General features: G+C 36.4%; 1 protein-coding gene across 1 annotated transcript in view; it reads right to left on the reverse strand.

Annotated features, from left to right (window-relative positions):
- LOC18427561 (Threonyl-tRNA synthetase) overlaps positions 1-17,440 on the reverse strand; it is a 65,418-nt gene that overhangs the window by 25,124 nt on the left and 22,854 nt on the right. The window contains exons 6-14 of the mRNA XM_006836610.4: positions 16,217-16,291; positions 15,784-15,912; positions 15,609-15,698; positions 13,129-13,217; positions 12,811-12,907; positions 12,645-12,731; positions 12,078-12,162; positions 11,355-11,449; positions 6,235-6,267 (exon numbers count right to left, since the gene is read on the reverse strand). Of these exons, the coding sequence (XP_006836673.3) occupies positions 6,235-6,267; positions 11,355-11,449; positions 12,078-12,162; positions 12,645-12,731; positions 12,811-12,907; positions 13,129-13,217; positions 15,609-15,698; positions 15,784-15,912; positions 16,217-16,291 (780 nt within the window). The remainder of the gene's footprint in view (positions 1-6,234; positions 6,268-11,354; positions 11,450-12,077; positions 12,163-12,644; positions 12,732-12,810; positions 12,908-13,128; positions 13,218-15,608; positions 15,699-15,783; positions 15,913-16,216; positions 16,292-17,440) is intronic.

A 17,440-nucleotide genomic window follows, 5' to 3' on the forward strand; every position in this document is an offset into this window, starting at 1 on the left:
CAACTTAGAAGAGCTAATACATATGTATTTTGAGAGGACCCCAGTATTTAAGTAGGAATATGTCCCCCAAGAGTGCACCAGTAATCCATTGAACCCGCGGTGACTTTGATGTGACCAATTATGTGTCTCTACCACAGACTGTGGAATATAGGTCCATTGGGTCGGCTTAAGACACTAGTGGAATGTCATTAGGGTTAGCCCAATGGAAGACTCCGACTAGTGTTATAAGTCTAGAGATCTCATTTACCTTTGGCCCAAATTAATCTAAAATTGATGAGAAAAGATTTTATATTGATGAGAAATTGTGTAATACTATTGAGAACTCGTTTAGAGATTTTTTTGGATTTTTGAAGAATTTTTCAGATTTGTTTAAACAATAAAAATATGATTTTCAAATTTAGTTGACATAAATACCAAACAAGGACATTCTATGGGGATGCCACATGGATCCCAAGTAGCCATAGGGATGCCACGTGGCACCCCCACCTCCCCTCTCGTGGATGACATCATGCTGATGTCATATCCATGTGAGGATCTATTTGCCATTAATTCTTTTGTTGGTATTATGTTATAACATGTTATCCTGTTATTTAAAGTGTTATATATTGTTATGACTTAAGTTTGATTTAAGTCAAATGTTTTTTTGCTCGTATGAGTCATTTTTGGCATGTGTGAAGTAATGGGATTTTGATAATTAATTTAATTCATATTATTATCTACATATGATTTTGTAGCATGTGGGTATATCTCATGTGGCACCACCTTATGGGCTTGACGCATGTGAAATTGTAGTGTTGCTAAAATCCTATTGGTGGTGTCATAAGATATTTTATCCACATGTATGGATGTCCCATAGTACCTTTATGTCCATGTCCTTGTATTTTATTGACTCTCACAAATTATTTGAAAACGATGGGCATAAGTGTAAACATGAATTTGGACTTAATGGGAAATAAAACATGGAGCTAAGGGCTTCAAGGTAAAATGACTATAAACCTAAGTTTTAAAAGAGTGAAGGGTGTTAAAAGCTCATCCATTGATCTTGGTGATAAGATATATATGAGTGGCTTGGATAAAAGCCTCTCATGTGCCGTTGATCTAAGGCATCAAGGATCACGATCAAATCCATCTTTATATCTACGTATAAAAGTACCTTATGGGATCAATTATAACCCCAACTTGAGTATTCACTTCAAAGAGAGAGAGAGCCCCCTTGAAAAAAATGTGACCACCCATGAGACTATCTTCTTCCTTGAGGTTTCATTTGAAACCCTTCAATGGAGTAGTCCCTCATTTATGTGATCAAACCCATACTATTGCTTCATTAAGGTATTGATTTCTCTTCGTATATTTTTAATTCCTACCTCATTTCCATCATCAAAGCTTGCTGTAATTCTTAATTTAAAGTAACTTCTTCATTTTTTATCATGAAAACTTGATATTTGAATAGTCTCAAAGCAATAATGTAGTCCATACACATAGTATGTATAGACTAGCTTGCTTACTCCATGATCTTGAGTAGTTTCAACTTGATTTTCTTGATCTTATTTTTCTGAAATTTTTACTAGGACTATACAACTGATGAGAGATTTATTTCATCATATTTGAGCATAAGAAATAGTCCCTTGCGTTCCTTTTTTAATACTGAAAAGTTCGTTTGGTCCCTAATGGACCACATGGTGTAGTTTCATCAAAACTTCCTTATTTTGTGTAGTATCCCTCTCTAACTTTGAAGGGTTATTTTGATATATGTCTCTCTCATGATTTGATCCCCATTAAGTGAAATAAAAGTGATCATTTGCTTCCCATTGGATTGATCTCCTTGAGTTATTATTATCACCCGTGCCTTAGACAATAGGACAAAATTAAGTCATCAAAAGGCCATTTCGTGGCCCTGGCACAAGGGGTTTGAACCATGGTTTCTCCATGCATGTTTACATGTTAATTTGATGTATTTACAGTTATTACATGGATTCATGATTGGTTAAATTGAGTATGTTGTGTGTCTATTGATATTGTTCTTTAATCTTGCGATATGAACTTTAATGCTATCCATTATTGTTTATGCGAATTGAAATCTTATCGAATTATTATGATCTAGTGTATGATGTGTATGAGACATTATGATATATGATGTGGATGAAGAATGAAGATGCAATTATCACAATTTTGATATAATGAAGAATTGTGAGTGCAAATCATACAATATGTTGTAGAGATGTACATTGTGAATATTTGAATATTGTATTGAGCTAATTGTATTTTTGAGTAAGGGATTTGTAAGGAACCTATTAGGGTTGAATTTTATTATTCAAATGTGTATAAACCATGTTTGCAGGCTGGAATATATGTATTATGGTTTTGTATTGAGATACTCATGCATTTAAACCCTTGAGCTTTTATACAATGGAAATTTTTAAAAAGATTGCATTTCTAGCCCATTGGTCTTATACCACCAACGTAGATTGGGGTTGTTTGAGGAAACTTTGACAAGAATTGGAGACATCAATTTGCGTTGAGCGCGAGGATTGGGGGATTAGCCTCAAAATTTTGGGCTTTTTTTTAATTTAAATTTATATATTTGATTTATTTTTTTCCTGTTACAACTCAATTTAACTGAAATATTGCATTTGTTGTTTTTTTCATTTTATCAAAAAAATGAGTAAGATTCGGGTTCTTTTCAACTTTCATACATACAAAGAGACTTCTTACAAGTTAGAGACATTATTATTCTTTATAATGTTGGGTCCATTTTTAATGTCATGATACTGATTATATCTTAAAATAGGGTTTTTAAGCATGTAGCCTGCTTCAATTGTCTTGAAAGTAGTATTCTCTTTAGAAAAATTAGCTCAATTTTTTTAATTATATTGATTCGTAAAAAAATGTTTTCATAGATGTATTAACATAATTGTTGCTAATTGTTTCTATAAAAAATTTCATGATACCAATTAATCTTTTATTGCTTTTTTGTGTATCTAGCGTGCCTTAACTGTTTTAAAATTAGTACTCTCAGTTTTTTTTTCACGTTTTGATGCATAAAAAGATGTTTTTATAGATGCATTAAAACAATGTTGCTAATCGAATTTTTTTTAACTAAATGTTTCTAACAAGATATATTTTGAATGCCTTTGATATATTTTAATATATGTATATTGATGTCCATAAAAATATTTGGTATGTATAACATTAGTTTACTCAACAATTTTAAATTTTCAGATCAAGATATACATAAATATATCTATATATGTATATTGATGTCTATAAAATATTTGGTGTGTATAACATTTATTTTACTCAACAATTTAAATTTTTCATATTTAGATATACATAAATATATCTTGGTTAGGTGTTTATGCCTTCACCATGCTTGCTTTCGGATGTTCAGGAGACATCGAGGAAGATCCTGCATAGCAACATGGAGTGAGGATGTCAGAGAAGGGTTCGGGGTGGGTGTGATGTGGATATTGTGAGAAGGACATGACAGGCGGAGCTAATCACGTAAAATGTCACCTCCCCAAAATTCATGATGATTTATAAAGCCTTCTATAAACATGCATGTGCAAGTTAATGACCCAATGCAGAAAGCTATCAAGGTAGTAAAGGGAAAGAAGGTGCACAGGCAAAGGGTCATTGGGGAGCCCTTTGTGAGACTTTGAGCCTATGCCTCTGAGACTATTGAGTTAGTGCTTGTGTGTATGTGAGACGCTAAGTCTGAATCCATACAGTGTGGACATTTTTTAGTGCAAAGCGATGCCTAACTTAATCTTTACACTTCATTTTTTACAGTGAAGTGAAAAATTGATGGGCCTCATTTCAATTAGCAACACTGGAGTAGCGAAAAATTATAAACTACAGTAGCATTTGGTGTTCTGTTAATTTTTCAGATAATTTCAGCCAATAACATAAATTTCTCATCATTTCCATCTTTTATATGCGCTTTATGTTGCATATCACTTTTTTCATTACTAATTCGTTCTTTGTTTAGGGATTTTTCGGCATCTTTCCCATTGGAACTTTTTTGGGGCTCTTGGGCAGCTCAGTGAGGACTCAAGTATGGTCACCGTGATCTCCCAACCAAGGTGTCTAGCCCTCTCACCCTCTTTAGTAGGTCATGAGTTCGAACCTTGAGCTTCATCTCAATGCGAAGTAACAGCTACATTGCATCATGAGTACACTTCTAAGAATTAATTGCATGTTCTATCCATTTTGGGCTCGTTATTAGGTCGCGAATTACCATGAGCTTCATCTTCATACTTATGTTTTGCACTCAAAGAAGTACCAAACTATTAATTATAGAATGACTGGGTTTCTTACATTTTAGAAATAAAAATTTTGAATCTTTTAAAAAATCATTTTATTATAAATAATAAAAATGGATTACGCTCTTGACCTAGGGAACCCTAGTTAGGTGAACACATGGACCTCAATTTTTAAGCAGATAGAGTGCAGACCTGTAGAATTTATCATTAGATCACTGGAAGTTGGGATCGATCTCCCCAACATACTGCGATGTCGATCCCTAAATTTTGGGGTGAACAGATAGTGATCCCAAACCTAAGGACCCTCTAGCCTTTCATGATCCCTTGCTCCCAATCCAATCTAGGAAATGGTCCAGCTCTTGATTCCAATAACTATGGAATCAGGTGAGTTGACTCAAAGTCGCCTGAGTCACTCACCTCACCCATGGGGCAAGTTCTATGGTAAGCCATTTACACCACACAGTTATTTTGTTCTATGTCAGCTTTATAAATTGATTTTTTTCATTCTTTCATATTTGACAAAAGTTGAATATCAAGGCTGCATTGTTTCACATCAAAGCAAGTTATCCCAGGGTCTTCAAGTACAAAACTAGAAGTTGCGACCAAGGGGGCAAATCTCAACTCAAGAATAAGGCCTCAATCGATAACCAAGATGCAGACATGTAACTAAAATAAACTATGACTGAGTTACTACAAAGACTAGATCATAATCATCATCCATCATCATCAAAATCCAAGCCTTATCCCAATTATGTGGGTTAGTTACATGAATCTTGTTCTTCCATTCTTCTCCATCAAGGAACATACCCTCAGTAAGACCAAAAGTCACCGTATCTTTTCTCATTACCTCTATCCATTTCCTTTTTGGATCTTCCTTTTCCCTTATCGAGCCGCCTCCTACGTGAACCAAATCTTATCTCCTAGCCAATGCCGTATTAGGTCTACGTTGCACATGCCCACCTAAGTCTACTTTCTCTCATCTTATTGCCTATTGAAGCCCCTAAGACTAGATCTCACCAAAGAAAATATACAATCGCCACACTAGCATGGAAGAATCCCAAATATCAGATATGGCGATTACAAGATTGAACATCACGGAAAGATAAGATGCCACCCATTTCATCAACAAAGGACCCTGACCCTGATGCCAAGAGTGTCCCTAAATTATAGTATTCTTTCAAGGAAGATAGCATACATATGGTAGTATGTCATCTTCCTTGATAGGATGTAGTTCTCTCCCTAAATGCGGGGAGCTTGGTTGGGGGTGATGATCCTTATGGGACTTTTAGGCTAAAAAGTTCTCATTGTTCACGTTTCGGTAATGCTAAAAACTGGATTATACATTTATCAAAACTTTTACAGATAGTACATATATCAAGCTGTTCCCAAGCCAGCTTCCTCGACAACACTCCCAGATGCACCCAAAGTATGGAGCTTCAGCCATTGGTGGATCCCATTCTCCCGCACCCACTCCCACTCTTAACAACTATGGTTCTATCAAGTGGGCAAGTCAGCCAAGAGAAGGAAATGTGGAGGATGAAAAAAAGATCAACACTATTATAGATAGTTAGCAAGAATTTCTCAACCAAGACAATGTACATCTGCATTGATCACTGTGAAGACAAGCTAACACAATCAATAAGTAAACCAGGGAAAATATCATACAACACCAAATAAAACTAACCAGAACTAGTATAACCTAATTTTCCGGTTCTTCACGCCAAATTAGCATTCTTTTGAAATAGCCCTAAAAAACTCAATTCAAGACGTTCAGATTCAACAGTACAAGCCACATGAATGTGTGCACCACAAGATTCTTTTAATCTCATACAAGCAATAAGAGCAGGGGAAAAAAGAATTTGAAAGAAATAAGAGCAGGGAAAATTGAACTATTAAAAGCATTAGTACAAATGTTTCTTTATATCCAATGCAAAATACAATTAGTTGCAGAAATCTTAAGATTATAACTTACTTGTGATTCCGTACAAAATATATGAGCATCATCCTGCAAGCATACACAACAACATAATCATATCCAGTAAGCAGGGGCTCAAGTTGAAAGATATCCACATAAAATAATGATGAGAACATGCATAATTAGCAACACCAGATTAGCACATATCATGACAATGTCAGAAAAATGATTTAACCTCTGGAGCACCCAAGTGATACACAAATTTTACAACATAAACTCTCAAGTGTTAATTTGCTAATGCATACAATTACAGCAATAAAAGCAAACAAGAAAAAGAGAAGGGACTGGCCATCTTTTCCAGAATGATAGATATAAGTGCTTGCACATATTTTTGACGCATATGGCAAACCATCTTCTCCAGAATGATAGATATAAGTGCTTGCACATATTTTTGACGCACGTGGCGAACCTGATCCAAAGGCTCATTTGAAACAGGAGGACAGTTATTTGGGCATTGTCTCGCCCCAAAAATCCATAAAAGATAGGGGGGTGGTGACAAATCCCAGTGAAATACAGCCCACATATGGCGAATGAGTGGGGTTGCCAACCCTGGCAGGAATACGGCAATGTACATGCCAAAAAACTATCGGAAATGAGGAGCATAGTTGAAGGCCCCCCAAACAGATGCATACTGAGCCATGAGCATTGAGGTTCCTTATGGGCCAAATCAACTACGGAATACAATATAAAAGAGTATAACCAAAGCAAGGTAAGACAGATGCAACCCAAAATGAGCAAAAAGATAAGTCCTAAATATCCCCAAGATATTCCCCTAAAAATCGGCTCAAAACAATGTCAGGTAGGGGAGGTATGGCAAACACAAGCTGTAGAGCATAGAAAAGAGACCAAAATTACTAAATAACCCTTGGGAGTTGGCCTCCAATGGCCCCAAAACCCTCACGGATGAAATTGGGTGACCGAAAAACCTTCACATAGAAGTTTCACATCATTTTGATGTTGTTTGGTCACATTTCCTAAAGAATTGGGTGTGGAGCATACTATTTAGAATTAATTTTCATGCTCCTTCAAAAAAACAGGCGCAAAATTCTGGAGAAAAAAAAATAGTATTTTCCACAACCATACTCCCAAACCCTATAGAGCTTGCATTCGAGGTATGGATAAGGTATCTTTTGTTGAAAGATGATGAACATCTAGAGAGAAGTTGGGTATTTTTTATGCCATGTAATTTTCATACCCCATAATGACCCATAGCTGGTTTTCTTGCGATTTCTCTCGATCCGGGAGGTCTTTTGGATGAGCCTTGTGGATCGGATTCGTGACTTGATAAGCTTTTCGATGATATATGGAAAGTAACAATCAACCCGAAGATGACTCGCGAAAATGGTAATTATTGATGTCCAATTTGGAAACCATGCTAAAATAATGATTTTATCCTCTTCCAATGCTCACAACTTAATCCATGGATTTTATTTAGCAATTTTTTGGGCAAAACGACCATGGGATCACGGTCTTCGATTTCATAGCCTAGGAATAAGGAAATCTGACGAGAATTCAACGGGGCAAAAAAAATTATGTATAAAAAGATGCATAAAGCTGGATTTTGGAAAATCATCACAACAGACCAAAAACTCCACCAAATTGTTTTGACAAAATTGATGCAACTTGATCATGATGAAATGCTCTACAATTTGGCAACGACCGATGGCCCATTTTCGTGTTAGAAATCAAGAAATGAAGGCCACATACCATAGGTATGGGTTGAACGAAGCTTTTAAAAGTATGGTAGAATTTTAGACATTCTTGACGTCCCAAAGCTACACTTTTGGATTTGGACGAGAAAGAAAGTTGATAATCTATCCACCTATTTTTCCAAAAGTTAATAATCCACCTTTGTTCTAAACCCTCAATACATAAAAGCATTAGCCCTTCACTTTTGAAGGGGGAGCTCATTTGATAGGTTTAGGGTATAAAGAATTCTAGAGAGAGAGCCCTCTTGGAGCGAGAAACCCTCACCTAGAGCTTAGAGAGAGAAACTCTCCTAGAGAGAGAGAGAGTAAACTAAGGAGAAAAACTCCTCGAGAGAGAAACCCTAGCTTTACCTCTAGGCTCCCCAAGTTCTAGGGAGAAACTCCAACCCCATCAAGACCCAAACAAGGCATACAAAATCAACCCAAAGTTAGCAAGAGAGAGAGAGCATCAGAGCATATCCCAGTCCCCAAAACCTGGTTATCTAAGAAGGTTGGCTACACCAGCCCAAGAGATCCTGAACCCATCAAGTATTTTCTTTGCTTAATTGAAGGATTTGTTTTTCTTGTTTTCTTGTGTGCGTTTGTTTTAATTTTGGACTCAATTTTATACATATTATCACACACACGCGCACACACATAGAAATCGGCCACATGTCCTTATGGCTCCTCCACTGGAAAAATTGGAAGTTGCCGGTTTGTGTTGCGTGTTCGAGTTGTGATGATTTCTTTTTTTTTTTTTTTTTTTTTCTTTTTCTTTTTTTTGACTCCAATTGGATAAGACAAGAATTTAAGCATCATCTAATTTTCATTAAACAATTCACCAAACAATTACCTTGTTGTGGATTTCGACCATCCCAGGTCCATGTAGCAGGCCCTCTTAGACAACCCAATTATTGGGTATCAAGAGGAGCCTTGCACTCTGCTACAACGCCTTGAGAGGGATGGCCTTTTGGAACGTACCCTAGATTTCTCCTAAAAGGAGGGCACCCCACTAGCCCCTAAGGTTTTATGCATTGAGTGGGTTTTAGGCAAGTGGGTAGACTTGTCTTTACTTTGCATGTCAAAGGGTAGTTTGGGCATTTTCACCTAATTCAAGTAGGGTTCTGAAGTGGAGATTAACCATGGTTAAGGGAAGGGTTTGGGGTTTCCCACTGTGGGGAAAGGGTTTCTCATTCTAGAATTCCTAAACTCTCAATTACAACAAATGATTTCCCCCCTTGAAAATAAGGAGCTTATGGCTTTATATAGCAAGAGTCCTAAACATGGGTGCATTATTAACTTTTTAGGAAATTGGTACCAGGTCTCATTCAAGTCCAAACTAAAATAGTAGCTTTTGGCGATCAACAGTATCCAAAATTCCACTACACATACTCAAAACCCTTACTCAATCCATAATTTCTAATGCCAAAGTGGATTTTCTATTGCCACTAAATCGTGGAGTATTACAACACAATCATTTTGTACCAAATTTGCACAGAAAACTCCTAGATGTTGTAAAGTTTTGGGTCTTTTGCGATGAATTTTGAAAATTCAGCTTTATGCATCTTCCCCTACACAATTTCCTCTTATTTGATTGGATTTGTGCTGGTTTTTCTTCATTGCGGTACCAAAATTTGTAAGCGTCAATCCCATAGTTGTTTCGCACCAAGAATCGCTCAACAGCCCCCATAGTGGGCTATCAACATTTGAAGAGATAAAAATCATGATTTCAGCGGGGTTTCAAATCAAATGTCGATCATTGCCGCTTTCGTTCGTCATCCTCGGGTCAATCATTGCTTTCGATATAACAACAGAAAGCTCATTCAGTCAGGAATCCAATCCAAACAAGTTTCATCAAAACAGACACCCTAAATCGACAAATATTACAGGAAAACCGGCTATGGGTCATGGGGCATGAAAGTTGCACGACGTAAGAAGTACCCAATTTCTCTTTACATTTTCATTATCTTCCAACGAAAGATACCCCTCGATATGCACCTTGTCAGAAAGCTTATGAACTGTAAGACACCATATCCGAACCACGGATCTAAACTCCACGGAATTTGGGAGAAAGCAGCAATGGAAAATATGACAAGCTAAGTGTTTTTGCAGAATTTTGGCTTATTTTTGAAGGAGCAAGAAAATTAATTATTGAATAATATGCAAATCTTTTAGTAAATGTGATCAAATGACGTCGAAAATAATGTAAAACTTGGGGGTTAGGTCTGTCCGGTCACCTAATTTCATTCGTGAGGGTTTTGAGCCCCTTAGGGACTGATTTCCAGGGGCTCCTTTGTAATTTACTCCCTTTTCTATGATCCACAACTTGTACACTATGTTCCACAGATTATTTTCACAGTATATTCTTCATCCAATATCATTTTGAGCCGCATTTTGGGGGCCATCTTAGGAGTCCATCTTATTTTGCTTTAACCATGCTCTTTTATGCGAAATCGACGACAGATCAGAGCTATAACTGGCCCAAAGCACATGGTCTTTATTTGTAGGGCCTTCCACCATAAAAAATGAGGATCCCTCGAATTCGGGCCCAAGTTGCATCCATTTGGGGGCCAAATTGTCACTTTCCATTTTCTGGCAGTTTTCTGAGATATTTGACATTGGATTAATGTCGGAGTTGATGCCCTTGTGTACTTGAGATCTATTGGCCGCTTCTAACTAAGAAATATTATCTATCCTATATTTCGAGTTTTTGGGGGCATGATGAGGCCCAAATACCAGCTGCCAGTTTCAAATGGGCCTTCCAATATGGGTCAGTTTGCCATGTGATGTAAAAATTCGTGTAAACAATAAGTAATGTTGGGTATTTATATACAAGTAAATGATATTATGTACAAGTAGATTCCTGCATGTGTGTGCCCATGTGTATGTTCCTTTGCTACATAATGCTCTTAGACTAACTGAAATGAGGAGCACAAACAGTAATTCAGGAACTAAATAAGTTAATAGGGCATATAAAGGTAATCATATTGCCTCAATATTAGTTTTGAAAAAATAATATTAGACTTAATAATAAACTTGGAAAAAACAGCCCCTTTTAGATAAGCATTCAACTTTTACAAAGGATACATTAGGTAAGAAGGGAGACCAATTATGCTTGCATTCAGATATCAAACTTCAAATACTGATAACAAGCTATCTTCCTTGCCTCATTAACCAGAAAGAGTCTGTGACCTAGGTCTTATAAAAACTTGTGACCTCAAAATCAATAAATAGTTGGTCGTCCATTTAATGATTGAGATGATTTAACTTGCAAGAACAATGGAAAGTTGGAACATATGCATCTATAGGAGTCATAAGAAAAGCCAGCAATTCGGACAATATAACCCGACTGCATCTATATCAGTTATGGGCACATATTTGCAACAAAACATATAATTAAGATATGTCAAGTAAAGTACGGCAATGCACCTGTTGGAACCTCCGAACACGAGTTAAACCAGTAAGGGCACCACTGAGTTCATTTCGATGCAAAACCCCAAAATCTGCCATGCGTATAGGTAACTCTACAAGGCCAATATGAGATTGTAAAATTCTCATACTAGTAATAGAATACACAAAACATATCTAGCAGAAAGAAGTATGCACTTTGCTTTCTAAAACAGTGATGCAAAAGTCACTATCCATCTAATGAAATATGATACACCAGAACTATGTTTCATGGATTGCCATACCTGTGTTGGACACATATCGAAACACATACGGATTCGGATTCTTCTAATTCTTCAACTTGTTAATTAACAATTATTATATCCTTTTAGAGACTTGATCTTTTTTATTTTGAATCGACGAATGAAAACTTTGAAAATGCCCATGGAATTTTAAAAACAAGCTACGGTTTCATCCAATTAAGGTTTGTTGATTATTTTTGCTACTTCTCATTAAATAGGATATTAGTAAACATTGTTGGATTTAGTTTTCTTTGTCATATTGCCACGTCGCTAAATCCTCTTCTTCATGGCATGAGGAATCCAACCCCCTTACCTGTGTTGGACATGGACACGCATACCCATAGCAATGACACATAGCTCCACAACAAAGCATTCAAATCAAGTTCCAAATGAAAAGTACACGATAAATATTTATTTTAGTAATCCAATGAATGTCAAGCTACAAGGCTAAAAAGAAAGCTACCCCTGTATGACCGAACTCTATGTTCAAACATAAGACAATGCCCAGGGCAGTTCATCGGCTTAAGTGCAAATTCTTGTTTTTCAACCTACATAAAATACATGAAGATTGAGATCAGAGTAGAAAAGCCAGAAAGCTTAACATAAGAAGTAACTTAAATGTAAAGAAAAATTTTTATGGATAAAAAATCCTTAAAGACACACAAGTAGAAAAAGTACCCACAGAATGCATTCCTGGAAAACACAAATCATATGGGGATAATGTGAAGCACAATCATGCATATAATATATTACTTTGGGGTAAATATACTAATCACAACTTGGTTTTGGTATATAATAGGGCATCCACCATCCACTCTCAAGGCAAAAAGTAGAGGTGAACAGTAGTTTCGGTGATCGATTTCCCCAGTAGAACAATGTACATCTTAAGCCTTTCCATTTTCAGAACAAATTGTGGAGGCCCTAACTGTGTATTATATACCATGCACAAGAAGTAATCTTACCCCAAATTAATACATGTTAATAAAAATATATACCACCGGAATTTAATTAGAAAGGACAACAAATTGACCTCAAAAACAAACATGTTTTCCTTGTAGTTCGCAGCATGCCCTGATGTGTCCCAGAGTTGCATGTTGTATATGTTTGGCGATAAAACCTGAAAAACTGTCATAAGGTTCTGTTCCCAAACAATATTATTGAGTAAATTTGCGAATAATTTAGTGCAGGATATTAACCTCTTGGTAACCTCTCTCTCTATATTGATCTCGTATGAATTCCATCAGTTTGTTATATATTCTAGTGCCATGTGGCAAGAAGAAACAACTTCCAGGACTGAAATGCAAAAAAGCATTTACAAGGTCATCAACTTACCATAAGAAACTGACATATTACCGAGACAATTCACAGAAGCAAACATCGACAACCAGAAAATAATGTAAAAATCCATTTTCCATTTGAGTCGTACACCAAACTTAAGCTTAAAGCAAAAGAAAATTTGAATAAACATTCAGTCCATAAGAGGAAAAGGCCTGCAGTAACTTCAAAGAGATCACCTGAGAGGATGGAAAAAGAAAAGCTCTTGATTTTGTCCAAGTAATCTGTGGTCATATTTCTTTGCTTCTTCCAACCGAATCAAGTATTCCTACATCAGAGATTATTGTCAGCATTAGAAAATTAACATCACCAATAACTTGGCATAGAACGCAAAGACAAATTTAGGATAACAGCATGGAAAATTACTATGACAAGCATATGGTCAGCAGTGGAACTATTAACAATGTTTACAGCTTAAACAAAACATAGGGATAAAGATAAGACAATAGCATTGAAAATTACTTCTACGTGTATATATGGTAGAAGCAGGATGATCATATCAATTGACAATCAAGTCAGCTTAAAATGTAGAGGAATCAAAGTTTGAGGCAAAAGCCAAATTATACCCATCAAGGCTAAAAAAATATGCACAAATAATTCAAAAGTTGCCAGATCAAAAAGCCCAACCAATAAAGTATCAGAAACACACAGAAATTCTTCAAGTGGAAGCAAAACAAGAGCTTTTGATTGCACCCAATATCATGAAATTTTCATGATATTATAAAATCTCAGACAATCCTGGTTTAAAAAGGAAAAAAAAGATGGCATTTTGAGTTCACTGATCAGCCCAAGGAAAATATTTTAGATAAAAGTAGGAGGACAAATATGAGAAACGATAACTTTTCATAAAAGGAAACCCATCTTCCCTCACAGTTCAGGAAGCCCCTAGAAATACAATAAAATTTTACACGTTAGATCCTGCCACCCAAATCACTAGAAGAGAACTAGACCTCCCCTCTTCTTCACTCAAATGCATTCTCTATCACTCAAACACAGCACAAAATCCGCATGGTTAACACCAAAATATGAAAGCTAGTGGATAGCCGAATAATGATATTATTAAACATATCAACCAACCATTAGATAAGAGAATTAATTTAGACCTGCCTAAATATAGATAATGAATCCTAAAATCTTCACCAGACCATGGAAACTCAAAATGAAGAACCTGCTCACCAGAGTACTCATCCAGAAATAGATTACTATGGCTATTCCCAATAACACTGCATTGCAAGACAGTACTTTTTATCATCTTGAAACTATCAAAAAAACCCAATCAAAGATATGACTTCAGAGGTGAAAACAAATTTAATCTTATCAGCCCCAACTAGGTTAATCCTTCTATAGCTAACAGGAATCCACTCCAAACGGAGCCAGTAAGAGACCAAAATCACCTAAGCAAAGTTACAAACTTTTAAGAGCAGCAATGTCACTTTCTCCTGTCTCCTTGACACAAGTCCAAGACAATAAAGATTGAGAACTCCTGATAAAGCTAAGAGCAATAGAATACAACTCCTCATCAATAACCCTAAAGATAGAAGCCAATAACCAGGACAAGGAACTCCTTCAAAACAAACTAGCCTCTAATAACATCCAAACCCTTTGATTAAATTAATTAAATATTCACATGAGGAAGGTGAATTTTATTGAAGCCAATGGTAGCACACCTGCCCCTTTTAGACCATTCCTTTTTTTTTATATTAAACTTTATACCATACTTTCTTGTTTATACTAATCAGTTGTGCATTTAAGTACCTGGATTGTGAGATGCCTTTCACTCACCTCATGTGAGTACCATCGGTAATTATATAGTCACCAATTTCAAAAAAAAAGTTACTAAAGCCAAGTTGGGCACTAAATTGGCAAGGCTTCCAAACCTATTGCACACTCAATCAGCAAGGACTTGAAGAGTACTGTTCAACCCTAATCAGTTAAAACCAAGTCCAATTTACTTGTAATACCGAGTCACCTGAGGCCATAGAATGACCTCACTAAGCAAAACCAGTCCTACCAAACTAGTGCCAACTGGAAAATACTGTTTCTCGTAGGACACATCATTGTGTCTGGGGGTCCACTAATGAATTTACAGCGTCAACACTTCTGTGCTACCAGTGCACACGGACCTAACACCACTGATTCTCACATGAGAGGGATGAAAGCAAGCCCCAATACCCAAAAGATAGACAACTGAAAACATGAAATAACTTTGGATGTTAGCAAAAGTGGAATTACAAGAGCGCAATGAAAATATGTGAGCAACAAGATTCTCAAAGGGAACATGTGCGAACAAACTAGGAACACTTACATAACAAAATTTATTGTCAATGCAATGAAGTTCTACATAACTGGAAAAAAACACTGATTTCTGATTCTATCTGAATAAAAATGCAAGTCAACTACTCTAAAAGAATAGAAGCTCATCAATCAAACAAATTTCACTTACACAAAAACCTCAAAACAAATATAGAGATGTCGAGTTGAAATGGAATCTAGTATGAAACAAAACCCTTTAACGACAACATTCTTTATTGATTAATCAAATCACTAAGCATCGCTTAACATCACTAATGCCAAGCAAACCACTAGATTTTGAGAAGAGGTGCCATAATAAAAATAAGCAAAACGAATTTAAAGAGAAGAGAAACTTAAAATATAGAACCTTCAACTTTTTTGGATCAGGAAATGAAATTCCATAAACTCTTTGCAGGCTTTCCCGGTCTACCTTTCCCCTCCAGTAGGAAGACGAGGCCTGCAAAAAGGAAGCATATATGACCTTTATAAAGACTTGCATGGAAGTTCATGAAGAAATCTCAATGCTCCTCATGAATCTTTACCTTTAAACAGGTAAAAGCTTTCACAAAAGATGTATTTGGAATGTGTGGTCCCCGACAAAGATCAACTAAGGGCCCACACCGGTAGACCGTAATGGTTTTATCCTCAGGAAGTTCATTTATGATCTCAATCTGCACAGGAAGTTTATAGCAAAGCACAAAATGAATAACCATATTGATATGGAGCTTAAAAACACCAGCATGACATCCTATTTGACAATGAAACAACTGGTAATGCAAACCCCTTATCCTTGAATTATTAATTTCTACTTGACAAAAATCCTGCAATTTAAAACTTTAACATTCAGGAGTGACCTGAAATAAAAAGTACTTGGAAAGTTGTGACCCATGATAGGGACATCAATTATTGAATTACAACTAATAATACAACAAACCCATTCACTTCATGTTATTTTCTACAGAAAGCACGTCTTGCCTTGAAGCCATTTTCTGTGAACATCTCTAGAGCCTGCTGCCTTGATACTTCTATCCGCTCAAATGGTTGTTTTTCCTGTAATAACAAGGATTTTAGTCATATCATTCAAGCCAAAAAAAAAAAAAAGAACATGGATCTTAGTTGCTGAAGACCCAATTAGAAAGCAACCTAATCTTACCTTTGACAACAAGCCTACGAGGCTCATATATATATATATATATATATATATATGGCTGAATATTACTAGCACAAAAAATCATCTTCTGCTGTTACTTAAGCCAATAAGCACACCATAAAAGAAAAATGACACCATGGCTCAGTAACACATCAATGTCAAATGAAAAACAGAGATGAATCTCAATTGTCAGCTCAATCCCAAGATACAAACCACATACGCACAACATACTCACCCTAAACATAATCTAAAAGTTCAATCTTGCATCCCCAAACTAGCCTCAATTTCTAATGTACCATTAGCTTGTCTTTAACAAATCAATAAGACAAAGAGGGAACCCCATCAACAATCTCTAACCATCTAGAGAATGGCAAAGAGATTGAAGAAAGACTATATGTCAGAAATTGTGATGCCATTAAAATTTCTGATGCCATTAAAAGGCCCAACAACGGATTGTGCATATTTCCTTTTTGCGAAAGGTTCAATGCTTCACAAATCAACACATAAATACATATGCCCAGCAACACCAAAGTCACGTATAGTACCCAAATATCAAATAAGTGGAGCATGTGGTGCTTCATTCCAAGTCCCAGTATCCTCATCATCATCATAGCCTTTTCCCAATTAATTGGAGCCGACTATACGAATCCCGGTCCGCCATTCTGCTCTATTAAAGGTCATATCCTCAGTGAGACCATATAAACCCATATCTTTCCGAACTACTTCCAACCACGTCCTTTTGGGCCTACCCCTTGCCATTCTAAGTCCTTCCACTTGAACTAACTCACAACTCGTAACAGGTGTTGTGCTTGGTCGGCGCCACACATGGCCAACCCACCTAAGTCTACTCTCTCTTATCTCATTGCCTATTGGTGCCACACCTAAATTCTCCTAAATTGATTCACTTTGAATTCTATCGCTTCTTGTCTTGCCACTCATCCATCTCAACATCCTCATCTCCACTATACTCATTCTACGGGTATATTGTTTTGTGTCCGCCCAACATTCAACCCCATAGACCAAAGCTGGTCTCACAATTGTCCTATAGA

This window comes from Amborella trichopoda, chromosome 10 (assembly GCF_054954075.1).
Source record: "Amborella trichopoda isolate Santa Cruz 75 chromosome 10, AtrichopodaSantaCruz75HAP2 v2.0, whole genome shotgun sequence".
NCBI lineage: Eukaryota > Viridiplantae > Streptophyta > Magnoliopsida > Amborellales > Amborellaceae > Amborella > Amborella trichopoda.